The sequence below is a fragment of the Diplodia corticola genome (genome assembly GCF_001883845.1).
Source record: "Diplodia corticola strain CBS 112549 chromosome Unknown scaffold44, whole genome shotgun sequence".
In the NCBI taxonomy this organism is placed as follows: Eukaryota; Fungi; Ascomycota; class Dothideomycetes; order Botryosphaeriales; family Botryosphaeriaceae; genus Diplodia; species Diplodia corticola.
Genome location: NW_017971523.1, coordinates 97702 through 122901, shown reverse-complemented (window position 1 = coordinate 122901; position 25200 = coordinate 97702). Strand labels below are relative to the sequence as shown.

The 25200-nt window shown below is 57.8% G+C and overlaps 10 protein-coding genes across 10 annotated transcripts; 4 read left to right on the top strand and 6 right to left on the bottom strand.

Annotated features, from left to right (window-relative positions):
• Nucleotides 1–179: 179 nt before the first annotated feature.
• On the top strand, nucleotides 180–2376 carry BKCO1_4400037 (phenylalanine ammonia-lyase; the record flags this gene model as incomplete). The annotated part of the gene is made up of 2 exons (XM_020276092.1): nucleotides 180–441; nucleotides 497–2376. 2 exons carry the CDS (start codon nucleotides 180–182, stop codon nucleotides 2374–2376), a joined length of 2142 nt encoding a protein of 713 aa, XP_020128032.1.
• An 897-nt stretch (nucleotides 2377–3273) lies between these two features.
• BKCO1_4400036 (diphthamide biosynthesis protein 1) lies at nucleotides 3274–4908 on the bottom strand (the record flags this gene model as incomplete). Its single annotated transcript, XM_020276091.1, has 2 exons — nucleotides 3274–4583; nucleotides 4722–4908. 2 exons carry the CDS (start codon nucleotides 4906–4908, stop codon nucleotides 3274–3276), a joined length of 1497 nt encoding a protein of 498 aa, XP_020128031.1.
• Nucleotides 4909–5270: 362 nt separating this feature from the next.
• BKCO1_4400035 (hydroxymethylglutaryl-lyase) lies at nucleotides 5271–6468 on the top strand (the record flags this gene model as incomplete). The annotated part of the gene is made up of 2 exons (XM_020276090.1): nucleotides 5271–5522; nucleotides 5581–6468. 2 exons carry the CDS (start codon nucleotides 5271–5273, stop codon nucleotides 6466–6468), a joined length of 1140 nt encoding a protein of 379 aa, XP_020128034.1.
• Nucleotides 6469–6973: 505 nt separating this feature from the next.
• On the bottom strand, nucleotides 6974–8129 carry BKCO1_4400034 (rhomboid family protein; the record flags this gene model as incomplete). Its single annotated transcript, XM_020276089.1, has 2 exons — nucleotides 6974–7676; nucleotides 7732–8129. 2 exons carry the CDS (start codon nucleotides 8127–8129, stop codon nucleotides 6974–6976), a joined length of 1101 nt encoding a protein of 366 aa, XP_020128033.1.
• Nucleotides 8130–8607: 478 nt separating this feature from the next.
• On the top strand, nucleotides 8608–10674 carry BKCO1_4400033 (wd repeat protein; the record flags this gene model as incomplete). The annotated part of the gene is made up of 4 exons (XM_020276088.1): nucleotides 8608–8671; nucleotides 8869–9017; nucleotides 9069–10571; nucleotides 10624–10674. The coding sequence occupies 4 exons, from the start codon at nucleotides 8608–8610 to the stop codon at nucleotides 10672–10674; spliced, it is 1767 nt and encodes a 588-aa protein (XP_020128036.1).
• A 1167-nt stretch (nucleotides 10675–11841) lies between these two features.
• On the top strand, nucleotides 11842–13924 carry BKCO1_4400032 (flavin-binding monooxygenase; the record flags this gene model as incomplete). The annotated part of the gene is made up of 2 exons (XM_020276087.1): nucleotides 11842–12581; nucleotides 12637–13924. The coding sequence occupies 2 exons, from the start codon at nucleotides 11842–11844 to the stop codon at nucleotides 13922–13924; spliced, it is 2028 nt and encodes a 675-aa protein (XP_020128035.1).
• A 176-nt stretch (nucleotides 13925–14100) lies between these two features.
• BKCO1_4400031 (uncharacterized protein) lies at nucleotides 14101–15901 on the bottom strand (the record flags this gene model as incomplete). The annotated part of the gene is made up of 2 exons (XM_020276086.1): nucleotides 14101–15699; nucleotides 15848–15901. 2 exons carry the CDS (start codon nucleotides 15899–15901, stop codon nucleotides 14101–14103), a joined length of 1653 nt encoding a protein of 550 aa, XP_020128038.1.
• Nucleotides 15902–16388: 487 nt separating this feature from the next.
• On the bottom strand, nucleotides 16389–16835 carry BKCO1_4400030 (uncharacterized protein; the record flags this gene model as incomplete). The annotated part of the gene is made up of 1 exon (XM_020276085.1): nucleotides 16389–16835. The coding sequence occupies one exon, from the start codon at nucleotides 16833–16835 to the stop codon at nucleotides 16389–16391; it is 447 nt and encodes a 148-aa protein (XP_020128037.1).
• A 1362-nt stretch (nucleotides 16836–18197) lies between these two features.
• On the bottom strand, nucleotides 18198–19922 carry BKCO1_4400029 (uncharacterized protein; the record flags this gene model as incomplete). The annotated part of the gene is made up of 1 exon (XM_020276083.1): nucleotides 18198–19922. The coding sequence occupies one exon, from the start codon at nucleotides 19920–19922 to the stop codon at nucleotides 18198–18200; it is 1725 nt and encodes a 574-aa protein (XP_020128078.1).
• Nucleotides 19923–23132: 3210 nt separating this feature from the next.
• On the bottom strand, nucleotides 23133–24506 carry BKCO1_4400028 (small nucleolar ribonucleoprotein complex component; the record flags this gene model as incomplete). The annotated part of the gene is made up of 1 exon (XM_020276082.1): nucleotides 23133–24506. The coding sequence occupies one exon, from the start codon at nucleotides 24504–24506 to the stop codon at nucleotides 23133–23135; it is 1374 nt and encodes a 457-aa protein (XP_020128079.1).
• Between the last annotated feature and the right edge of the window lie 694 nt (nucleotides 24507–25200).

The following is a 25200-nucleotide window of genomic DNA, read 5'->3' as shown; positions in this document are numbered from 1 at the left end:
TATACAGGTGCCCACGCCTCGAACCCGCATCATCGTGCATACACCGCGCCGTTCACTCACCGGTTCGGGAAGCATTGTTCCCTGCAGCTTCCGTCGCATTTATAACCCCAACCCTCTCCGCCTTCCCCCCTGCACTGCCTTATCCACCAACCTCCGCTTCCCTCTCAGCCTCGACCAAAATGGGTGAGCTCAGTCTCTCGGATTCAAAGCCTTTGACCGCCCATGCTCGCTCTACGTACGACTCCTGGGCGAGATTGAAATATCATCTAGCCCAGTCGACCGTGGTTCTCGACGGGCAATCACTCCAGATTCCTGATCTCGTCGCCGTTGCCAGGCATGGCTCCAAATCGGTGCTTGACAAGTCACCCCACCTCATTGCGAGGATAACCGAGAGTGTCGAAATGCTCCAGCGCCACCTTGACAGGGGCGACCTGGTATACGGTGGGACTACCTCTCATCTAATCATGAACTTGAGGGAGAACTGACATTCTCTCAGGAGTTAACACCGGCTATGGCGGTAGCGCTGATACGCGGACCAATGATGTCGTCTCCCTTCAAAGTGCTCTTATTCAACACCAGCAAAGCGGAATCATCTCCAGTAACGACACCGGAAGGCCCTTTCTCGGCGAACGCCAGGGCGCTCTTCACCACGTCGATGACTACGGTACCTTGTCCATGCCTACCTCCTGGGTCAAAGGCTTGATGCTTCAGCGTGTTAACAGCATTGTGCGTGGTCACTCGGCTGTCTCCCTTCCTGTCATCGAAGCCATCATGAACCTGCTCGAGCACGACATCACTCCGGTCATTCCGTTGCGCGGAAGCATATCCGCTTCCGGAGACCTGCAGCCGCTTTCCTACGTTGCCGGCGCCATTCAAGGCAGCCCGGACATTTTTGTGCGCGTCGGAACTCCCTCTCAGGTCATGCCAGCCAGCGTTGCGTTGCAGTCCCACAACCTGCAACCCGTGGTCCTTGCTGCTAAAGAGGGGCTTGGGCTGTTGAACGGCACATCTGCCTCCGGTTCCGTGGCATCACTTGTGGTCTACGAAACCAATCACCTGGCCCTTCTTACACAGACACTTACTGCCATGGCTGTGGAGGCTCTCAAAGGGACTGCCGAGTCCTTCAGTCCTTTCATTGCCAAAGTACGGCCACATAGAGGTCAAGTAGAAGTTGCTTCAAACATCTACGGCTTCCTCCAAGGTTCTCGCCTATCATCTGGCCTGGACGGCGAGAAGGACATGCACATGGCCGGGTTGTGTCAGGACCGCTACCCGTTGCGCACCTCATCCCAGTGGATAGGGCCGCAGCTTGAGGATCTTCTCCTTGCCACCGAGCAGGTGTCAGTGGAGCTCAATTCAACTACCGACAACCCATTGATGGATGTCAATACCGACCTTATTCACCATGGCGGCAATTTTCAAGCAGCTTCCATCACCTCAGCCATGGAGAAAGTTCGCGTTTCAATCCAGATGTTCGGGAAGCTGCTTTTCGCCCAAGGGACGGAGCTTCTCAACTCCGGCTTAAGCAGAGGTCTACCTCCCAATCTCGCAGCGGATGACCCCAGCCTGAGTTTCACCTGCAAAGGAATCGACATTAATCTGGCCGCCTACATGTCTGAGCTCGCGTATCTTGCCAACCCCGTGAGCAGTCATGTGCAGAGCGCCGAAGTTCACAACCAGGCCGTGAACTCGGTAGCCCTCATCTCAGCCCGCTACACTTTTCAAAGCATCGAAGTCCTCAGTCAGATGTGTGCGGCTTATCTCTTTGCCCTCTGTCAAGCTCTCGACCTCCGAGTCCTTCAGTCAAAATTCCTCGAGGAGACTTACGAAGCGTTTAACGATATTATCATCAAATCTCTCACTACCGCTGATCCTGATCAAGCAAGCTCCGTTGACCCCAAGGAACTTCAAGAAGAAGTTTGGACCGCATTGAGGGACAAGTGGAACGCTTCACCCAACGAGGATCTTGCGCCTCGTGCAGCCAGCACCGCCCGCGCCGCCGCCATGACATTTTTGTATCGAGCCCCCAACGCTTCCATTCAGGCTCTTGCTTTCGAAGAGTCTATCAAAAATGTATTACAGCAGAAGTTTGCGGACCTGCGCACACGAATGTTTGAAGAATACATGGATCTCACCCCTGATTACCTTGGTCAAGCTTCGAGGAAGATGTATCGCTTCGTGCGTGTAGACCTTGGTGTCCCTTTCCACAGAGGCCTAGTGGATTGCCCGGAATATGGGAGCCGGCAGTTTGGTGATGGGAGCGACACCAGGAAGAAGATGACGGTCGGCAGCTGGATCAGTGTCATCTATGAGGCGCTGAGAGCAGGAATTTTGCACAAGCCGGTCATGGAGGCGCTTGTGGAAAACGGTGTCTGAGATGACCTTCTTGGGAGATTCACGGGATAATTCTTGAGGGACAAGGTTGATTCTGGCAGGCCAAGTAAATGCGGGACTAGTATAAACAGTATTGTGCAGATTGGACTTCACATAGAAGCATCATGATAATTGAGTTCTTATCAGAAAGAATTTTTGCATACCTTGGCGCTTTTTCTCGTGTTTGCCAGACCTCCCAAGGCTACCTTGAGGTTTGCTTGTGACGCCACGACTGGTGAGAAACACGCAGTCCAGAGAGTATTCCACGAGTACTCCATCACATGGGTTCGTAGATTTCGGATAACCCCTACCCCTTATCTCGAGACTCCAATCGCCCCTTTCGAGATTCTGATAATCCCCTACGCTTTTTTTTTTTTTTTTTGATAGCAAGATATGGCTCGAATCTACTACGAAAGACAAGGACATATTAAAAACGCTTTCTTTATACAGTCATGGGTTGGTAATAAACAAAGGGATTTCAGCACTCCGAAAACGAGGGGGTCAGAAATCTAAACACTACTTCCCTCGGCCATACAGTGTGGATCCGCTGCCGGATGACCTGCGGCGGGGCCTGGGGCCAGTCGGGATTGCCGCACTGATGTCGACGGTGGTGACGCCGAGACTGCTGTCCTGGATCACGTACCGTCTGGCGTCGTGGCGCAGGCATTACCACGGCTACGTTGGTTACAACCAGTACCCGAATTGCAAAAGATCCCATGACTGAGGGGATAAACAGCTGGCTGTCAGCCTCCATTTGTTTCCTTTGATTACGGCAGCCCTGTCTTCTGGTTTTGACCGTCTCACAAACCCATGGCCGAACTGACTTGCATGTCGACTTCTTTCTTTATAGGTTCGCATGAGATATGAAGCTTATGCGCTTTGTGAGTCCGACGTCATTTATCAAGCTCGGATCTGCACATCTCCGGCAGTTGTCCTGCCCAACCCTTCCTTTGCGTAAAAGTCCATCGGATACACGTCGTCACCAACATCTTCTTTGCCGGCCTTGTCCATCCACTTTCCTTCTCGGACGCCTAGCGCCACCAAAGCCTCGTATGGGCTCAACAGAGGCCGAGGGAAGGCGTATCCCCAGTCGATGCTCAGTCTCGGGCAAGCGATCTGAACCCAAGCTTCCACACCACCATCTTCCGCGCTTGTGCCATCCTCCTCATCGACACCCGCTTTCCTTTTGTCCTCTTTGGAGGCGCTCATGATCTGCAGTTTCCCCGGGAAGATCTCGCTCAGCAGAATCTTCATGCATGGAATGCCCTTCTGCTTGAGGTGGTTCTCAATCAGGGTGAGGGTGTGTGGATTGCCCTGGCGGCCCAAGGCGCCGAGGATCAACCCCCATTTACGAGCCTTTTGTGCCGACTGAATGGCTGATGCACGGAGGGAGTACATTTCAGCGTGCGCATAGGTTTCGTGGGTCAGGCGACGGCTGTAGGGATCATAACGGTATGAAGGCAGGTGTGGGTTGTGGATTTGTGCCGACTCGAGGTGGAAGCGACCATCTCCGAGGTATAGCAAGCAATCGGCTTCAATGGGACCATCCTTGGAGGCGTTTGCAGCGGCTGAGGCTACGAGAGATTCGGACTTTTGCTTGGGCGTAGAGAAGCGCGGGGATGTGCATCCCAGAATTTCGCCTTTGGATAGCGGCATGATCTGAGGTACGATGATATTGTAGCCTTCTCGGCGTAGTTGCGGTGCAATGCCATGGATGGTTGCGTTGAATTGAATTGTTCCTACCATAGCAATCGTCTGTCCTGGTTTGAAGTTCCGGACAATCGTGTCGCATAGGTGTTGCGTGTCGATTCCAATGGCGACAAAAACGTATAGTGTTGCAATCTTGGTGACCGCAACGGGTATCAAACAACTATGTGCGTAGTGGACCAGCAGATCGCAGCCCAAAGCTCGCGCAGTAAAGTCGTCGATGCAGCACGCGCCGTAGGTCACGTCGCCCATTATCGTTGTGGTTATCCCCGGGCAGAATTGGGTGAGAATATCGGATATTGTTGTCGCAAACAGGAGAAGGCCCTCGGGGAGCTGGAGCGCCACGGACTTGTGGTTATTCTGGCGGATGCGGTGGATGGTCTTGTGGATTTCGAAATTGTAGTTTGAGGGGAGCAATGAAATAGCAGCGTTGATGTCCGGGTCTTCCAGGATAGAGGCTGGGATGTTGTTCAAGGCGCGTGCTGTTCTCCGGGGTTGCGCTACTGTAAGGCGACTGTTAGCACTTGACCGTACTGAAGACGCTACCTGCCCAAAGCCAGCTGTAGACCTCTGTGTCCGGCTACGCCTTCTCGAGTCACTGCAGCCTCTGTATACCTAAGCAGTCCTATCACCATCCGTACCTTGTATTGCGCCGCTGTCCTCGATATTTGCGTTTGGGTCGGCCTTTGCTCTTGCTGCTGCTGCGCTCTCTGCTGCCCTGCGGCCGACAAATCTCTTCTTCGGTTGCTTGGGAGCAATGTTGGGTTCGCCATTCAAGTCCTCTTCAGGGGTAGGCCCCAGATTCGTGGCAGCGCGATCTTCTTCCATATCGATGGCGGGGTCGTGAATTTTTCCGCGGCGGCGAGGTGAACGACGTGGGGTGAATTTCCGCCCAAAAAGCGTAGCGCACGGTTGGCGCAGGATTCAGAGATCGACAGGTACTGTGGATAAGACGGTTCGACCGGGGTAGGCGCGAAGAAGCGTGAATGTTGCAGGTTCAATATTTTATTCGGGCAGTCGGGCGATCAGGCGGCGGAAAGCGAGTCAAAGCGACGGCGATTACCTGCCTTCAGCCCTATCGGCTTAGGCCCGGCTTAACGTTACCCCACACGATGTCATTCCACTGCTCCCTAACCAGAGCTCCAAAACAGCTGCCGTCCCACTTTCATACTTTCCCTGTCCCTCTCAAAATGTCATTCGTCGTGCGAAGAGCTTGCCGGAGGCTAGCTCGTCCCACGTTGCCCGCCCTTGCCCGCCGTGGATACTCGACACCAGCATCAGATCATGTCCGGCTCGTCGAGGTCGGCCCGCGCGACGGCCTCCAGAATGAGAAGACGAGCATCCCCGTCAACACCAAGATAGACTTTGTCAACCGCTTAGCAACAACCGGCCTGAGCGTGATAGAAGCGGGCAGCTTTGTGAGTCCGAAATGGACGCCTCAAGTACGCCGACTTTCCCCTACCAGCTTCCCCGCCTGCTGGCTAACCACCACCCACGCAGATGGCCAATTCCTCCGAGATCCTCGAGCACGTCCTCAAAACCCCTCCTAAATCCGCCGAGCCTATAGTCTACCAGTTCCTCATGCCCAACGAGAAAGGCCTGGACAACTTCCTGAACGTCTACGGCGCCCACGCCGCGGCAACCACCGACAACGGCCCCGCACTGAACACATCCTCACAAGACCCCAATGCCATGCCCTCCGCACCCTCGGGCGCCGCCGCCATGTCCACGACCCCCGAGATCGAAGTCTCCATCTTCACCGCCGCGACCGAGACCTTCGCCCGCAAGAACACCAACTGCAGCGTCGCCGAGTCCCTACAGCGCTTCGAGCCGCTGGTGGCGCGGGCGCGGAGCCACGGCCTGCGGGTGCGCGCGTACATCTCGGTGGCGCTAGGCTGCCCGTACGAGGGCCCGGACGTGGACCCGCACGCGGTGGCAGAGCTGGCCGTGTCGCTGCTCGAGATGGGCGCCGACGTCATCTCGGTCGCGGACACGACGGGCATGGGCACCGCGCCGCGCACGCGCGAGCTGCTGCGCACCCTCGCCGCCGCCGGCGTCGACCGCCAGGACCTCGCCCTGCACTTCCACGACACGTACGGCCAGGCCCTGGTCAACGCCCTCGTCGGCCTCGAGCACGGCGTGCGCGAGTTCGACGCCGCCGTCGCCGGCCTCGGCGGCTGCCCCTACAGCCCCGGCGCCACCGGCAACGTCGCCACCGAGGATCTCGTCCACCTGTTTGAGAGCCTGGGCCTGCGGACTGGCGTCGACATTGAGAAGCTGTCCGAGGTGGGCAAGTGGATTTCAGGGGAGATCGGGAGGCCGAACGAGAGCAGGGCAGGGAAGGCGACCTTATCGAGGATCGCTAGGGAGAAAGGGGAAGGGTGTTGATGGGAGCGGATTCCTCTCCTGAAAGACGGGAGTGGAGTTACTTGGGTGGGAAGAGTTGAAGATCTGTATTGATTTAGCATAGCATACACTGCGCGGCAAAGCAGCTTGAAGTTTCCAAGTCATCTGTATCTCTCACGAAAAGTTGTGCTGGGAAGAATTTTGTGGACCGCACAGTACTCAGGATATTTGGATACATGTCAACGTGAGCCTGCCATCTACCCAGCCGCCTACCTCGAGGCGAAATACCACCAAAGCCATGGTATCTTTGCCCGTACTCCGTGCTTGAGAAACCAATGCAAAACTATCGCGGGCAAGGTGCCCGCCTCTCCTAAACTCGCCTGAATAATGCCCCAAGAACATGAGTGCGTCTACGCATGGGACCAAAGAAGAAAACAATGGCGTACAACACGTGTCGTACTCGAGCCAATCGTACAATGACAGAAAGAAAAACGTAGCTTTTCTTCTTCGACAACAAAAATCCTACATCTAGATCAGTTCCACGTTCTTAAGCTGCCGCAGCCTTCACTGGAGACTCGTCATGGCGCTCCGGCTCGTAGGTCGTTTCGCCCAATATCGATGGGCCGGCCGGCGCTGCAGACACGGTCGGCTGCTGCGGCTTGTTGACCGCAGCTTGTAACCTCTGGTCCAAGACCTTCAGCGCCAGCGCCCTTCTCCGCTCGGCCTCTTCCCTGCGGCCTCCCCTCGCTCCCCTGCCTGAGTTCATGAGGCTCGGCAGACCGCCCTCGGCGCGGGCCATGGCCTGTTCGTTGCCGGCATCGATGTCCTCGTGCGAGAAGGGCGTGCAGATCCTGATCGCCACCAATGCGTTGTAGAACTGGTCTGCGAACAGCTCAACCGGGGTCTGCAGTGGCTCGGGGAAGAAGTGGGCGAAGGAGAACGTGTCGGACGCGTCGCCACGGACGAAAGAGTCCTCGCCAGTGGAGGCGGATATAACGGAGGGGGACATGCGGTAGAAGCGAAGGTAGATCCATGCGGTGAAGAAGCCGAACCACGAGAGGAAGGTGGCGGTCTCAGTGCCGAAGAGGAGGCCGGAGAGCGTGTTGGCGATGAGGAAGATGATGGGGAAGTGCTTGACACGCATGCGGATGGTGCCTCTGGCGATGGATACAGTGTGTTCCGGGACAAGCTGCTTCAAGGAGACGAGGAAGCCGGCTTGGATCGCGATGCCGCCGGAGATGGTTGCCGACCTGTGTGACAGTTAGTCGGTTGACAGACCTGGACAGACTGCAGGCGGGAACGTACAAAGCTTCGTCGTTCTTGGACAGGGCATAACCAATGATGTAAAGGAGATAAGTCAATATGTTGGGTATCATGGAAACGAAGAGAATGAATTTGGCAAATTCGGCGGAGCTCCACGCGCGCTCCAGGTAACGGCCGCCGTAGAAGATGGTCAGGCCGGTGATCAGCAGGCCGAAGATGTTCTCCTCGACGACGGTTGCGATCAGGAATACCCATGGGTAAACAATAGCGGTGGCAGGAATGATGGCCAGGTATGGCGCGCCGTCCCCAGCACTCACGAGCGGCTTTCCCACGCCCTGCACCCAGTCACTGTAGCCCGGCCGCAGGATCCAATTGAGCAGGGTAAAGATGAAGAGGCAGACCAGCAGGCCGCGTGTCAGGGGCGGGACGTTGACGCGCATGACGGAGGGTCTGGAGACTGCGGCAGGGACACGGGGAGCTTGGAGAGCTGCAGCTTCTGGGAGGTCCCTGGATTGCGGGCCGGCGGGGCGAGAGGCAGGGCGGAGAGGACGCAGGGGCAGCGGGTTGCGAGGAGCACGGCTGGCGATGGGGGCGCCTCGACGGGCGCGCGCAGAGGGAGCGGGACGTGGTGGTGGAGGTGGACGAGTCGGCCGGGAGGCGGAATTGTTTGGCGATCCAGAGGTCCCTTAGAGGGCCACAGAGCCCTCTAGCACAGACGGCGCGCCGATCATCCACCCCAGGGCAGCCGGAGCCTGCGCCAAGCAAAGCAGCAACGGGCCCATCCAGCGCCGCACCCAGCCCGGCGAGCCTCTCTCCACTCCACACCGCAGACCCATTTCCAGACAGGTCCCTACACACACCCCCAGTTCCAGGAACCCACCCCCGGGAGCCCGCTGCGCGCGCGCGACATCATGCGCCATGACCGAGCACCTCTCCTCCAACGTCGTCAACTACCTGGTCTGGAGGTATCTGCAAGAGGCTGGTACGTCACCGTCCCGGATGCACGCGTTTTCTCCCCAAACACAAGCCCCCGCCGGACCATGTTGTGTCTGGATGCACCTCTGCCTGCGCACCCTGCTCGCGCGTCGAGGCCGAGCTCGGCTGCTGCGCCGCCACCGCGCGCCGACCCTCCGCATCCGTGAAAGGCCTTCACCATCCGCCCGTTCTAATTTTCAAAAGGATACGCCAAAGCAGCGCTGGCGCTGGCGCATGATTGGAACGATGAGCCCGAGACGCTGCCCTTCGCCGACAAGGTCCAGACGCACACTCTTCTGCGCATGCTCCAGGATGGCCTGTGGCTGGACGATATGCGCGCCGCCGCCTCCAATGTGCGTTCCCGCAGCTCCCCTATCGAGAATGCATCGTGCTAAGATGACCAGGGCACCGAGGAGCGTCGCTACCAATTCGGCCACGACCACGGCCGTCCGTTTGCCCGTTATAATGGCGATGCGCGCCGCCGGAAAACCCTGTCGAGCCGCCGCGTGCGCAAGGACGACGTCAATGGAACCGGGGCTGACGGAGACGCCCCCGCGCGAAAGAAGAAGAAAGGCAGTAATGAGGCACAGGCTCGGTTGAACGGCGACATGGAGATAGAAACCAACGGCGCGCCCGCCGAGTCGGAAGCCGTTGTTTCGGATGCTGAATCAGTCGTCGAGGAAGAAGTGGCGCCCTTGGTCACCACCCTGAGCCTCGGAGAAAGCAGCGTGCTGCAGACGGAGAAGATGATCGATCTGGGTCCTCAAACCACATTCCTGCGGATCAACGAGCCCGGCGCCACCGTGGTGCATACCGAGTGGAGCCCCACGGAGCCGCAACTCCTCCTGACCGCTGGCGAATCATTGTTACGCATTTATCACATCCCGAATTCATCTCAAACGCAGCAAGACACGCCGGCAGAACCCGTGTCGCGAGACCTAGACATCGGCCTGAACCGCCCAACCGTCACCGCTGTGGCCTGGACCTTGCCTGGCGAAGCACTCATTGGCACGCTGGAAGATATGACTGCTGATAGCGGCGAAAAGATGACCAAGGGAAAGCTCTATCATCTGAGCGAAGGTGGGCTGCAGACTCGCTTGGTCACAGCCGTGCTTGGCAGCGTGTTCGCCCTGCGTTACAACGCACCGGCGAACCTCCTTCTCAGCGTCTGCAGCACAGATGTCAATTCGCGCATCTGCCTGTGGAAGGAGATAAAGCAGGAGCCCCTCTACAGCGCACAGACGGATCGCCCCGTGTTTGCCGCCGAGTGGATGAGCGACTCGACATTTGTTGTGGCCGGTTACGGGATTCTTGAGGTCTACGAAATCACTGCTGAAAATAAACTGGTAGTCCAAAAATCTTTCACAACAAGCACGCGCTGGGAAAACCTGCGTTACGATGCCGTCTGCAACATCATAGCCTGTAGCAGTGCTTCCGACGAAGCCCATCCCCGGCTCGGTCTCATTCTTCCGGGAGACACCGAAATCCGCACGCATGACTTCGCACCGGGCGAAGATATCACCGGCCTCGAGTTCCAACCGATCACCAACCCAGCCTCGCATGGCGCCGAATCGCCTCGTCTGCTTGCGACATCCTCCGACTCGGGCTTCTGGACGGTCCAGTTCTGGAACGCGAAGAAGCCATTTGAGAACGTGCAAAGATTCTCAAGCGGTTCTGTGATTGAAATCGCCTTCTCACCAGACAGCTACCTTTTGGCCGCTGCTGGAACCGACACGATAACCTTCTGGGACCCAGAAGCAGGGATTTCAAAAGCCAAGTGGAAACCAATAGACAATGAGGAGCAGAAATGGGACACCACCTTACCGGATGCACGAGACACGGAGCTGGACCATCTGTTGAGATGGGATGCAGATGGCAAGAAGCTGGCGTATAAGCTGGGGAACCAGGTAAGTGCTTGCACTCCGGCGGGTGCGTCTGGATGCTAACGGGCGGGTGCAGGTTGCGATTATCAATTTCTGGTCAATGAATCCCACGACGCAGAAAGTGTAATAATACCACGGGAGCGCGATTATGCATTCAAGATTCACCATGAGAGACACTTTTGGGCGCACTGTTTTGGCGGCGTTTCTTTGCGTGCGACTGGGTTGGCAAAGGGGCAAACGTTCTATGAATTTCTTGGGTGGACGGAGAAGGGTGGACAAGAGACGGAGGGTGGAGTTGAGCTGGTAGGAAAACATGTACACCTGTTGCGCTGGATCAGTCAACGGGGGCTGGAGACCAATGCATCTTAGTTCCGAGCCCCACGAGCCTGATTCCGTCGTTCGGTCCCGGATGGGCACTACTTGCGACCTTGGGCGCAAACGTTGGAGCCGACAAGAGGGGTGAAAGTGCTCCAATGACGAACAGCTGGTGCCTCTCCCCTCCTGCAGCCAGTTACCTCGGATTTATGTACAGCAGACGCCACTCAGCCAATTGGATACGGGGTGAGATGGGCCTGACGTCGACGGCGAGTCATTGGCGCTTTCGGAATTGGAGCCGCTGCAGCACCAGCCAGCACGTCGGACGAGGCCCTGTCGGCAATCCTTCAAGTGAGATGGCCGCCTTTCCCCTGACCACCACGCGTTATCCTGGTCACAACTTTTTAAAAGCCAGCCGGGCACCGGAGCGATCCTTCAGTCCGGACATTGGGACTACGACCGTTTCGGCAATTTTGCAAGCAACAATGCCGAGCACAGAGCAACCCCACAACGCCTCTTTGTGGGGGAGAAGCTTGAGGGGCACGACGCTTGTCTATACCGCTCTTCCCGAAGTGTGGAGCAGAGGTACTGCACAACCCCAGCACATCATGCCATTTCCTTAGGCCGCGGAACTCTGATTCTCTTAACTGGCTGGTCTCTGCCCCTCATCCGGCAATGGGCTAGGAGGAGGCTCGGGCGGCGGGCCACTGCCGGTAGTCCCTACCGGAGTCCCCAGTTCAAACGCCTGGCGCCCCTGGACCCATGTACGGCTTATTGGCGCGGGTCCACAGTGTGCGGGAATGCGCCGCACTGGTGCTCCTCTTATGTTGGTGTACCCCTCTTTCTACAGCTCTCTAGAGGGCACTTGTGTTACATATCACCGTCGCTCAATCTTTTTCCTTCGCCGAGCGCCATTGATTCGCTTTCTCTTGCTTTGATTCTCCCCAGTGCTCTCTGTGACACCCCTTGCTCGAGCGCCATGTCCGCCGTACCCTCTCTCCCCGAATCACTGACGGTGGGGAGCGACGCCCCACATGAAGACGTGCTCCGCCGCATCGACTCAGCCAACCACGCCAGCACCAACGGCGTGCAGAACGGCCATGGTACCAAACCCAAGACGACAGCAGCCAACGCCGAAACACCGTCTCCCCCTCCCGCCCCCTCGACGCCGACGGCGCCCTTCACCCTCCACCAAGCGCCGGTCGAGAACTTCCGGCCGGTGCGGGTCATCGTGGTGGGCGCGGGCTACTCGGGCGTGTACCTGGGCATCCGGCTGCCGGAGCGGCTGCGCAACGTGCGGCTGCGCATCTACGAGAAGAACGCCGGCGTGGGCGGCACGTGGTGGGAGAACCGCTACCCGGGTTGCGCGTGCGACATACCCTCGCACTCGTACCAGTACTCGTTCGAGCCCAACACGCAGTGGTCCAGCCTGTACGCGCCCGCGCGCGAGATCCAGGCGTACATTGAGCGCACCGCGCGCAAGTACGGCGCCGACCGCTTCGTGCGGCTGGGCCACGAGGTCAGGGAGTGCAGGTTCGATCGCAGGGCCGGGGTGTGGAGGGTGAGGGTCGCAGAGCTGGCGACGGGCAGGGTGTTTGTCGATGAGGCCGAGGTGTTGATCAGCGCGAGGGGGAACTTGAATACGGCAGCGTGGCCCGAGATTGATGGGCTGGAGAGCTTCGAGGGCGAGGTGATGCATTCGGCCAGGTGGAACGAGAAGTGAGTGACTTCTTTGAAGAAGGCGGCGGGTTGATGCTGACATAGAGACGGTCAGCTACGACTTCACGAACAAGCGCGTGGGCGTCATCGGATCCGGAAGCAGCGCCATCCAGATAGTACCGAATCTGCAGAAGCTGCCCGGAACGCAGCTCTCGTGCTTCATCCGCAGCAAAACGTGGATATCCCCCCCGTTCGGCCAGGACATGTGGGACAAGCTCGGCCTCACCGGCTTCACCATCCCCGACGACATGAAGGCCAAGTTCAGGTCCGACCCGGAGCACTACCACAAGTTCCGCCTCGCCATCGAGGAGGACGCCAACTCGATCCACGCCGTGACCATCCGCGGCACGCCCATGAACGTCGAGGCCAAGCACGCCTTCGAGGACCACATGCGCCGCCGCCTCGCCGCCCGCCCGGACATCTTCGCCGCCCTGCTCCCCTCCTTCTCGCCCGGCTGCCGCCGCCTGACGCCGGGCCCGGGCTTCCTCGAAGCCCTCACCGAGCCCAACGTCGCCTTCGTCACCGACCCCATCGCGCGCATCGAGCCGCGCGGCGTCCGCACAAACGACGGCACCCTCCACGAACTCGACGCCCTCGTCTGCGCCACCGGCTTCCACGTCTCGGCGCCCCCGCCGTTCCCCGTCATCGTCGACGATGATGAAGTCGACCCGCCGGCGACGGGCAGCAGCAGCAGCACCACCACCATCAACACGACAGGGGCACCACCCCAGTCGCCGCCGCGCCGGCTCAGCGACCACTGGCGCGCGCGCGCGACGTCGTACCTCAGCCTCGCGACCGACGGCTTTCCCAACCTCTTCCTGATGCTGGGCCCCAACTCGGCCATCGGCTCGGGCAGCCTGACGACCATGATCGAGCGCGTGGGCGACTACGTCGTGCGCTGCGTGCGCAAGCTGCAGCGCGACAACATCCGCTGCATGGAGCCCCACCCCCGCCGCGTGCGCGACTTCACACAGTACGTCGACGCGTATTTCGCCGGCACCGTCTTTGCCGAGGAGTGTCGGAGTTGGTATCGCAGTAAGGGAGGTGGGAGTGGCGGCGGCGCCGTCACTGGGTTGTGGCCGGGGAGCACGAATCATTGCGTTGAGGCGCTGAGGAGCCCGAGGTGGGAGGATTGGGTGTATGAGTATGTTGGGGAGGGGGAGGGGGACGCGGACGGGGACGAAGAGGTGAATCGGATGGCGTGGTTGGGGGATGGGTGGAGCCAGAAGCAGAGGGATGGGGAGGATCTGGCGTTTTATCTGTACCCCGAGTTTTTGGACAAGCCGGTGCCGGGGAGACCCGAGGACAAGGAGGAGTATAGGGTGAGGCCGTTTGCGTATTGAAGAGGAGCGGATTGGCGATGGGGAAGTAGGTAGAAGCGTAGAATGTCGCATTTATTTGTTTTTTTTTTTATCTTTGGTTACTACTACAACAATCGGTGGGATCGGAGGAGAATCGGGCTGTTGCTTGATCGGGACTACTTGCTCAACGCAGATGGCCAACCCACTCAGGACAGCAGTCACTGCCCGCTCTGCTTCTTCTGACTCCCCGCCCGCTTGAGCCATCCTCCCGCCAACGTGATCCTCAGCCTCCTTATCATCGACGGCTTCGTGAATTCCCGCTTCGCCCCCGGTTTCTCCACATGCGAAACCTCGATCTTGCGGCCCTTCCCCGGCAGCGCTTCCTCTTCGAAGAAGATGCTGGACTGCGCCCTCTTGCCGAGCTTGTAGAACTTGCCCAGCTGCGCCTGGCTCAGCTTCGTCGGCATGCCGTCCGGCGGGCCCGTCGTCGTCGGATAGTAGTCGCGCCCCTCCCCTTCCCCTTCGCTGTCGGTCATGTCCGGGAGGTGGTTGTTGTGGAAGCGGCCGAACGGGTCCGAGTTGGTCGTCATCAGACGGGATATGTCGTTGAGAAGGTCGTTCCTGAAGTCCTCCGGTTCCGATTCGTCGGCGGGATCCCTTTGACGCGCCTGGGCGTGTTTCGGACGAGCAGTGGAGTCGAGGGTGACACGGCCTGTGGTGGTGGTGGTGGCGCTGGAGGATTTGCTGCGCCTCGCCTTCGGCTGGTGGTGTGTTTGAGCTTTCCTCGTCGAAGGCACACGGCGGTGTTCGGACGAGGAGTCTTTCTCGCTCGGTTCTGGAGGACCTGGCGAGAGGGTTGTCGGAGGGTTTGTGGATAGAGGAGACCTCTTGGTGGCCCTTTTGCTGCTGCGGCGCGTGGGTATGGGAATGCCATAGGACGTCGGCGGCTGGCGTGTGTGCATGGTTCCGTGGGGCGCCTTCTTGGGCGGAAGTTGCGGCTGCGTCTCCGGGTGGTGCTTGCTTGGGTCCTGAGGGAGGTTGCGCGACGGGGCTTTCTCTGGCTGGTGCTGGAGTGATGTAGGCGATGGCTTTTGCGGCTGCTTCTGAGACATTTTCAGCGAGACTGCTCGGCGCAATGGACCTGCAGGAGACTTCTCGGCTCCTTTGGACTTGTCCTTGTTTTTGGCATTGAGCTTCGTCTTTTCTTGGTTCACGGCGTTCTGGTTCTTGGTGGGATCGAGGTATATCCACACTCTTGCGGCGCGGGTGGATGGGGGGAGGTAAATGTCGCTCTCTTTGGGCAAGGACGGGGCGGCACACGAGGAGGTTGCGGCGCGGCCTCCATTGAGACAGACTTTGATGACGGAGCAGTTTCTGGAGTCGTCCAGGACGCCTCTGCGGATTTCCTTGGACACGCTGGGGTGGCCGACGGGGCGTTCGTCAATCCAGAAGCGGATCGTCTCCGGGCGATGCTCGAGCATGAACATGAGCTCGTCCGTGTCCTTTCCGGGGTCGGGCGACATGCCGGGGGCGTTGGAGCGGGCGATGTTGGTCATGTAGATCAGCTCGGCGGAGCCGTCGAGCGGGCCGGGGGGCAGCATCTTGTTGCGGAGCGAGGCGTGGACCTGCACCACGGCGTTGACTTCTTTGCTGTGTCGGGGCGGCTTGTCGGGGCTAGGCGCGGCGTCCATAAGCGGCAGGTTCTTGATGAGGGTCCATGTCTGGTGATGGGGCCGGCGCAGGCTGGGCTTCGCGGGGCGCGCTTTCTGTTGTTGTTGCTGTGGACGCGCTGGCGGCACGGCTGAGACATAGCTGGACTGCAATGTGCTGGTCAGCTGATCTGGTGCGAGATAATGCAGGCGCGGGTGCGAGTGGTGGCAAGTGAGGGCGGGCGGCGGAAAGGTGGTCGGGGGGCGGTGCACGGGAGCAACGGGAGCAACGGGAAAGGTAAGCACAGTTAATTACGGGCTTGTCATGGTGGTTCAGCAGCTGGATGTTGGTGACGATGCGTTGAGACATGGTGCAGGGGCAGCGCAAGAAGTCGAGGGCGACGGCGCGGGCGAGGGCGACTGATAAGCTGCTGCTTCCCACCGTTACACGCCCGTCGCACACGCGCTGCAGGGGCGCTAGGCGCAATTAAAACGCCCCATATAATTGCGCTGCAATTTAAGCTGGCACGCAGCCCACGCTCTACGTGTCCGCCGTGTCCGCCGTCACTGTCTTGCCCCAGCCACGTGAGCCTGCCCGCTTTCCTGCACCCCTGCCACCAACTCCCACCTGACGTGCATGCTCTGCCCAATCGAGTAGGTGCCACCGCAGCTGTCGCTCCACAAACGTCGGAGCCTACATAAGCCTATAGCCACCATGGTCACAAGTAGAGGACATGTTTGGTTTGTTGTGACATGTTTGCTCTGTGGAATGATGCCTCTGTTTCCCAACCAAACACCAGCAAAAATGGAAACGAGATGAACGTTGATGCATATATTGAAATAGAAGAGATCCCACTTCACCACAGGGCCGTGTAGTACTGGCACTTGAAACTGCTGACCATGTCGTTGAACCCGATCGTCTTGAAATCGTCGATGCCAGGCTCCTGGATCTGTCGCGATGGCCCAGTACACCGCTGGTCTTTGTACACGGTGCAAAATGCCTGCGCCACCCACAGCGATGAGCTCTTGTCGTTCATGTACGGCGGTAGCCCGTAACACTCCTGGTTGGCCTTGATTCGCTGCGTCAAGCACGATCCGCTCAGCTTCGAGTTGGCACATATTTTGATGTCCCGCCAAACGATGCCACGGGGCTCGATCGGATGCAGTTTGGTAGTCATGTTGACTGGTGGGGAAAGGGAGGGGACCTCAAAAGCCAAGTCGGCCGTTGAAGGGTCGCCAGCGGGCAGGGCGACGGCGTAGCCGGCCAAGAGGCTGAGCACGGATGCAATAGCGGTAATCTGCATTTTGATAAGCGAGTGTGTTGGTTTTTCTGTCCGGAAATGTTGCGAGAAAGGACTAGCATATGGTGTAGAAGTGGTGATTGATAAGTGTTTTCCGAAGTGATTGCGGAGACGGTGCCACGGTCTGGCCGGTCTGCGGGCTTTCTGTGGCTGTCGACTTGCATCAGCTTCTTTGAGTTGGCCATCTATTGAGTTCGACGGGAAAGATATTGCCTTTCTTTGTTTTGATGTTCTATCAATGGCGAGTGTTCGTTGTTGCGCGGCTCTCAGAGGTTCGATAATGGAAAGACATGGACAAGAAGCGCGAGGATGAATCACTGTGGCAGTAAAGGCATTGTGTAATGCAAGCCTTTGTTGCTTTGAACGATTCTTTGGTCTTTGTCTCGTCTCAAAGGTAAGTGGTGTGCCTGGAGCGCCGCAGTGCAACCCGCTCCTTTCCCCAGCAAAGGTAAGTGGCGAAGTTTGCGCCGAGAACTGCCAACGAACTACCCCTGCGAGACTCTTGGTAAGGAAAGTAGGTTGCATCGGGTTGGTCGTAGTCGGTGGACAGTTTCTCGGGTTGTTTGAGATGTTCAGTTCTTCCTCGGGTTCCCATTGGCAGTGCAGCCAGATGAGTGACTCGACGAAAAGCCGCAAATGAGAAGGGTGGAGCATCGTCGCCCTTCGCATCAGCCAGATACAGTGCAATACTGGCGACACTGTGGCCGGCGACGGTTAGGCGGAGCCCAGAGCGGCGCGCAGCCGATTGCCAAAAACTAGCTTAATCAAAAGAAGTGCCCCCGTAGGGGCGTTCTAGAGATTAAACTAAAAAGAACAGCTACTACACTTGATCTAAGCCAAAAGGCAAAGAGAGCTGAAGAAGAAAAAGAAGAGTGTCTGGTGGAGGAGGCGGGGGTTTAAATGGATTCCAGTCCATGGTAACCGAGTTGCCATGGCGGCTGACCAGACCGACCCAGCAACCCAACCAGAAATTGCCACCCGGCCGCATTTCGGAATTCTGCAGCAAGCACGAGCAAAAAGTGAATGTCCAGTGGTTCCGATTTTCCTGTCCTGTTTAACCTGCAGTCGGCCCTTGCTGCGGCGTTCACCACGACCAAACAAATCCATACCGGCCAAGGCAGGCCCGCACCCGCCATCTCCCCACTCCGCACATCCACGTCCACTCTCTAGAAGCTCCATGGGCAGCAAACTTATGGCGTCGCGTATACCAGCCCATCACCCATCAAGTGTCGTCCAAGCTCTCACAGTTCACGATCCAAAATATAAACCCAGGTGTAATAAATAAATAATATGTAATCATTTAATCTTAATTCCAGCCATGCCCAGCATGCCTGTCTCTTTAAAGAAATAAAAAAGAAGCCTTCACTAATTGCTAATGTTGTCATCCGCCTTCCTCATCACCACCCTCCCGAACCTCCTCGCAACCCTATGCACCACCTTCGTCCTCCTCCGTCCCACCACCACCCCCATCTCCTCGAACGTCTCGGGCGTAAACCCCTCCAACCACTGCCCCGGAGTCCTGACCTCCACTTCAACCTCCTCCTCCTCACCCCCACCAACACCAACAACCCCCGCCCACGTCCTCCTCCCCGGCGCCGGCGCCCGCGCACCCCACCCACTCCCGACATCATCCGGCCCCCATGCCCCGCTCCCGCTCACGCCCCCCGCCGCCGGCCTGAACGCGCTGTCGCCCAGCGGCCGCCGCGGGATCGTGATGGCGCTGCCGTTCGAGTCGCGGTTGTTGTTGTTGTCGTTGTCGTTGCCGTTGCCGTTGTTGCTAGTGCTACTGCTGCTGATGCGGTGATCTTCTTTCCCGCGCAGCCCTACTCCGATGGCCATGTCGTACGGCGTCGGCGGGAGAGGGGCGCGCAGGCGCGCGGCGAGCGAGGCGGGCGAGGGGCAGGTGCGAGAGCGGGTGTGGCCGGAAGAAGGGCCGCGGAGGCGGGTGTGGGAGGGTTTGCGGGTGAGGGTTGGGGGGAGGGGTCCGAGGGGGAGGGCGGGGGAGGGGGGGAGGACTGGGGATGGGGATGGGGATGGGGCTGGGGCTGGGGCTGGGTCGGAGTGGGGACGGGTCCGGGTGGTTGTTGTGGTTGTGGTGGTGGTCGTTGTTGTCGTCGTGGTCGTCGTGGAGATGGTGTCGGAGTGTTTGAGTGATGGGACGGTTGGGAACTTGTCGTCAGACGGAGACGGCGCTGTTGGGCTGGTGGGCGAGTCTGTCGGAGAGGAGCTTCTGGTGGAGGAGGCCTCGGTCCAGGAGCCGCTTAGCGCAGACTGCGGGTTTGTGTCGATGGTAGGCTTGATTGTGCCTTCGAGCTTGGCCCGCGTGATGCGGAGAGGTGCCGGGATCAGGTCATGGCCAAGGGGCCCGTCGGTGCGCTGTGGACCATGGGGGATCTTGTCACTGAAGCTCTCGGTCGATGGCGTGCCCTGTCTGCCAGGCTGGAGAGCGTTGGGGATCCTACGCCTCCTTTGAGCCTGGTAGCCACTCATAAGCACGCTGTTCAACTCGCCGCTCTGGATTTGTGCGAGGCCGGTGCTATGGGTCGGGCTTGACGGTTGAGGCTTGGTGGGTCTGCTGTTCAGAGTGAGAACTTGGACATCGCGTTGGTGGAATCGCGCATATGGCACATATGAAGCAGCCTTGAGTTGCGTTGTTCCGTGGGATTCATTCGTGGGATTCATTGTTGTGCGACCGGCACTGCTGGAATTCGAGGCGATGCATCTCGAGCCAGCTGTCGTCTTTCCAGAAGTTGCCGGCGGCCGCCTGCCGATGGTCAAAGACCCTGGGTGATCGACTCCTGAGGACTCGTGGGAGACATGCTCAACCTCTGAAGTCTCCGAGGAGGGGAAATCCGGCAGTGTTGCGGCATCATCGCGGCCTGCGGCCGGAACAAACAGTTCAGGGTCCTCCATTAGCGGCTCCATCCCCAAGCTTTCTTGAGAGCGTCGTGATCTGTACAGACGAGTCTGCGCCCAGCCAGCTGGTTCTTTTGAAAAATGGGTCACTGCTTGGTAGTCAGGCAAGCTGCGCTCTGTTATGCTGTTCTGAACGTAATCGGCGATGGCTTGAACTGTGTGATTTGAAGGCATAACTCCTCCAGGGAGAACTTGCGGATGTTGAGAAGGCAAATGAAGCTGAAGCCGCTTGGATTGTTGGGTACTCGGGGCGCATCGAGGCGCTCAAATACGTGTTTCTTGGTCGCTGTGTTCTTTTACAATTGCATTGTCATCTCCTCGTCAGTGAACAATGCTCGGCTTGGTGCCTGCATTGTACACACAAAATTGCCAAGCATCATGGCAACGCAACGAAACAGCTTCAAAGAATCACAAAACAAGTCTGGTCTAACTATACCTTTACACTGGGCCGAGTATAAACGACGGATGCCCTTTTCAGTGGACGGAGCAACGAGTACGCCCACAATTGTACTAATTTAACAAAAGTTCGTCACTCAAGCTCGGGAAGCCTTGAAAGAAGCTGCATAGTAAAGATAAAGACTTATAGATGAAGAAGATGCTAGGGTTCTCGCGTAGTGATTTCGCGTGCCTGTACCAAATCCGGCTAAGGCACCCTTTGTAGCGAATAAAACGATGCACATACGATCTCGTCATTCCTAAGCATAACTTCATTCTCCTGTCAGATAACGGGGGCATCATCTTGGATTGATACTTCCTTTAGGGATCATCAAGATGATCACCATGTTGTACGCAGTCAAATTCCCGCAGAAGACACTCAACATCAGTTTCGGTGTGCATGCACATAGATTCATCGCTTAGAAAACACCAAAAACATAAGAGAAAAGTCTTGAACCAGTTCTCGACTTGTAAGCTCTGAAATGTAAGTAGCGCGCCTTCTGGTGAAGGTTTAAAATGAACCTCGCCGTTCACGTATCTGGCAAACAATGGAAAAAATGGGAGAAGTAGTAGGATAACATGTAGTTTCAATATTCAATAACTAATACTGCGAGAAACAAACCAGAAAGAAAAAAAAACAAAGCAACAAGTGATATGGACATACCTCAGTCATCACCGTACAGGTCAATGACTTCCTCCAAACTCGATTCATACTCATCATCTGCATAGTCATCGCAATCTTCGTCTGAAGAACTGTCATCGTCGGAGCTCCAACCTCTACGCAATTCTTGATGGACCAGATGGCCCAGTCCCTGACCCTCACAAGGTGAAAATGGCGCATGGGGGCGAGGATCTCCCGGGCTCGAGATGAAAGTGGATACAGAACCTATCCTTGACAGCCGCATAGATTTTCCCACTTCATCAACGGAATGAGAGTGGGTGGAAGGTGAGTCACGCTGAGAGTGGATGGAAGGTGAGTCACGCTTACCATCATCGAGTTGTAGCTCTGAAAAGATGCTAAGCCTCTCCTCTGGGAGTTGGTAGGCCGAGTAGCTTACGGGTCGTGATGACACAGCTTCACTTGGGGGTGCAAGAAAGGTTGACCTATGAATCGACTTGCGCTCGGGTCGCGGAGGTCGAAGAGACAGTCGCTCTGACCTTTTCGTGTCTGTGCCAAAGCTGTCGTGAGTCGAGTGTCTAGCGTCCTCGACCGCTGGATGAGTATCAAAGACGGAGCTGGAGCACTCAACGCGCTTGTGATGTTTGCGGTCATGATGATTATCATGGCAGTCGGGCCGGTCGTGGTGACTACGATGATTCCGATGGTCTCGATTGCTGTGGCTGTCTTGGTGCTTGCGGTTATGACGCTCTCGACGGTCTTCACAGAACTGGCAGTACGGCTCTTGGTGATCGTGACGGTGTTTGCGACGGCTCTTCTTAGTGGAGCTGACCGAAGGACTGCTTCTATGGCTGGGCATAGTATTTTGATGTCTTGACCGGCGCTTCTTTCTGGGGACCATTACGACTTGGTCATCAGCTCGACGCTTGACAAGATATGTCAAGCCGGTGTCGCGCAGGACGCACACCATCTCCAGCAGCTTGTTGTTTCGAAAGAGCTTACGTGCGCGCTCTCGGATCTCTTTGACGGAGGACACGTATTCGCGAACGCGTTCTCTCGCAACTCTTCTCATCTTTTCATGGCGGATTTTGTCCATTTCTTCGTGTTCAGTTGACAGTGCTGTTATTGGGACAAGTTGGCGTTGATATTTCTTACGAAAAGCCAACGTGGGCGGCTGTTAATGTAGGCATTGCGCAGCATGATGTGTGTTTGAACAATGACTTGTGCAGTCCTTACGGGAATGAACGGCCCATAGACTTGCCAGGAGGACAAAGCTGTGGCCTTTGTCAACCGAGACCTGGATGATAAGGAGAAGGTAAGCAAAGAAAGAAGAAAGCGAGCGGACCTGGACTCCTGAGCAATAACGCCGAGGCCCTGTGCAACGCTGCGCACCTGAACTGCGGTGTTCCCCAAGTTTATCTGCTGAAACAGAGATCAATCCAAGAATTTCCTCATGCAGTTACGACGGAACGCCTACCATGACCAATTGCACCATCACAACCAGCTCGGCTCCGCCAAAGACCGTCTCGTGGGATCATCCTCCTCCGCCGCACTCAAGGTTTCTTCAAGAGACACACCGCTCCTGTCCGCAGCTGTTGCATCTCTGTCTTGTTGATGTGCGCGTTGCTCCTGCACGCCTTGGACGGCGGATTGCCGTGCACAACCTTGCTGTTCTGGCTTCGCACAGTATTACACAACTGTCGCAACCAATGACGGCATTTTGACAAAGACTACTACCTAGTAGATTTGAGTGTGCGAGCTTGTCCTGAGGGTCGGGCCGAAACCTCCTGCACCTAGCCTTGGCTGGTCCTCCTGTCCCTAGGTCCCGTCAAGGCTCCACTGTGCGCTCTTTGCACGTGATCGTCCTGTGGAGCAACTCGAATGGGCGGTCTGCAGGTGCCATCGCTCGCATGCTGAATCGGAATCGCCCCTTCTCTTTTAGCACGTGAAAAGACGCGCTCAGAAACGACAAAGTTGGGCTTGGCTCGTCCAGAAACTCATGACTGAGGAAATCTTGATTGTGTCCGCCCCCTGACTACAAGTCACCGAGAAGTATATCTAAGACCAACGCTATGCAGCCCATTAGCCAAGCGGTGCTGACCCAAAGCCAGCAAGCAAACTCCGCCCCTACCCCATGAACGCCATATCCTTGTGGCGTATGATATCAGATAATATATCAAGAAAGACGCCGCTTTTTTTTTTTGGTGGGAACGCAGTACGCTCGTCGTACCAGAGAACATTCGAGCAAAACGGCGATATACATTTTGTGCAGGGGTACGGAGCGAACCCCAAAGAGACGAGTTCGACGCGAGTGCATACCGTGCAAGCCTTCAACGGCGTCTTCTGCCACTGCCGAAGCCCATGCGCTGTGCAGCCGCAGAGCGCTTGATCGGTCTCGGCGTCTCAATGTCGTCCTCGGAAACATCTTCGCCATCGTCGTCATCAATCTCCTCCAAGTCGTCCTCCGACTCGTCCTCGCCGGAATCGTTCTCCGTCTCCTCCGCTTCGTCGTCCAAAACATCTTCGTCTTCGCTACCTTCATCCTCCTCCTCCTCTTCTTCCGCGTTGAGGTTCATCGCTCCGTCTTCGTCGCTGCTCTCCGCACCCTCCACGTCTTCGTCATCCTCCGGCTTCCTGGTGCGCTTCTGGCTTTTGCCGTCGGTGATGGCCTTGGTCTTGTTGTCGGCGGCCGTATCCTCATCCGAGTCGCTTTCGTCCTGGCCTTCAACGTAGATCACACCTTCTTCTTCGTCATCCTCATCCATCGTGGCCGTCTTCTGCATGCTTCTCCGCAGTTCCAGCTGTGCCGAGAGCATGTCGAGTTTGCCCTTGAGGTTGAGCAACGGCTGAAGACCGCTTGCACGCTCCTTTATGACGCGGTTGAGGCTGCCGAGCTCCTTCATTATATCTTGCCTTCCTGCAAGGTATCCACCGTGCGAGACAATAGCCCATTGAACCCAGACCATGAGGTTTCCTGCGCGCCCTGGCCTCTTGTGTAGGCGCTCAGCGAGTCTGCAAAGGAGGTTGGCGACAAGCGGGGAGGGCAAACGCTCGATGGTGGACCGGACGCTGTTCAGATCGTTCATTTCGAAACAGGACTCGAGCAGCTCTTTGTCGTTCGTCTTGAGCGCTTGCGTGAGGACTGTGCCGAGCGAGGTTGCCGAGGGCGCCGACAGGGCCCTGTTGCCGCTCGTTGGCGCCAATGCGCGAGAACCTGTGTTGGTGTCCTGGAAAGTAGCCTCAACATCGACGACTTCGGGTGCATTGGCCCGGAGCAGCTCGCCAAAAGATGGCGGATCGGCCTCGGCGCCAGCGGTGTCGTCGCCGCCGGCCATCTCGGCATCAGCAGCCCCCTCCTTTGCATCGGCAGCCTCGTCCTTGTGCTCGTCTGCGGAGTCTTCAAGCTCGCTCTCCTCCTCTTCACCGCTGGAGATCTCCACAACTTCCGGGTCGGCGCTCGCATCGTGCATATCGACGTCACCGTGACCGACAACAGCACGCGCCTCGTCGACGGTGTCCTGCTTCGCGCCCTTCACGCCATTGGTAGTGGTTGCCTGGACGCGCTTGCCGTCAGCGGACACAAGGGCGGCCAGGCCGGCTTTGCGCGCGGAGGTGCCGTTGGGCTGGGCGGAGGTTCGTGCTTTCTTCGCGCTGGGGGTGGGCAGGCCGGCAGCCTTGCGGCGCTGAGCCACTGCAGCAGGCATGGTGAGGCTCGCGCGGGAATCTGGGAACGGGCGGCTGGGAGGCGGTTTGTTGTGAGCGCGCCGTGTGCTGGATGCCGGTAGATCGAAAAATTATCTCAGCTTTTTTCGAGCGGCATGGATTAGATAACGCGCACGGAGGCGCGCTAGGCCGCGAAGGGGAAGGCGCAACCGCGTCAGGGGGCCACAGCTTCGGGCGCGGTAGGGGCGTAGGAGGAGCCCTCAGCGTTTTTTTAAGCCGGCGTCTGCCTCCCTCGCCGGCTGAGTTTTGGTGTTCTGGCTCGCACCTTCCTGCACGTCGCGCGCGCACACACCCTCTCGCCGCCCGTTACTCGCGTCCGCTGATTGGAGCACGCCTGGCGACCACTCCGAGGCCTGCAACAACAAAAACCCTCGACGCCCTCGCTGCACCGCTGCGCTGCCTGCGCGCCGCCTGCACCCGACAGCCACTGCCCCGACGCGCCGGCCCAGCCCGTCCGCGGTTCGCCGCCGCCCCGTCAGTACCGCTGCGTTTGTTGCGAAAGGCTGCAAAGGTCACGTGGCCTCTGCGCTCCGACCCTCTAGCGGTTTCACTCGGCCCGGAGCTATTTAATGCTTCTACCGCCTTGAGCCTTTCTGAACCTCGATTTTTCCGACCTCGCAAAGTCTCAAGCGCGTCGCAGCCACCCCCACGTCACCGCGCACCCGCCCCGACACT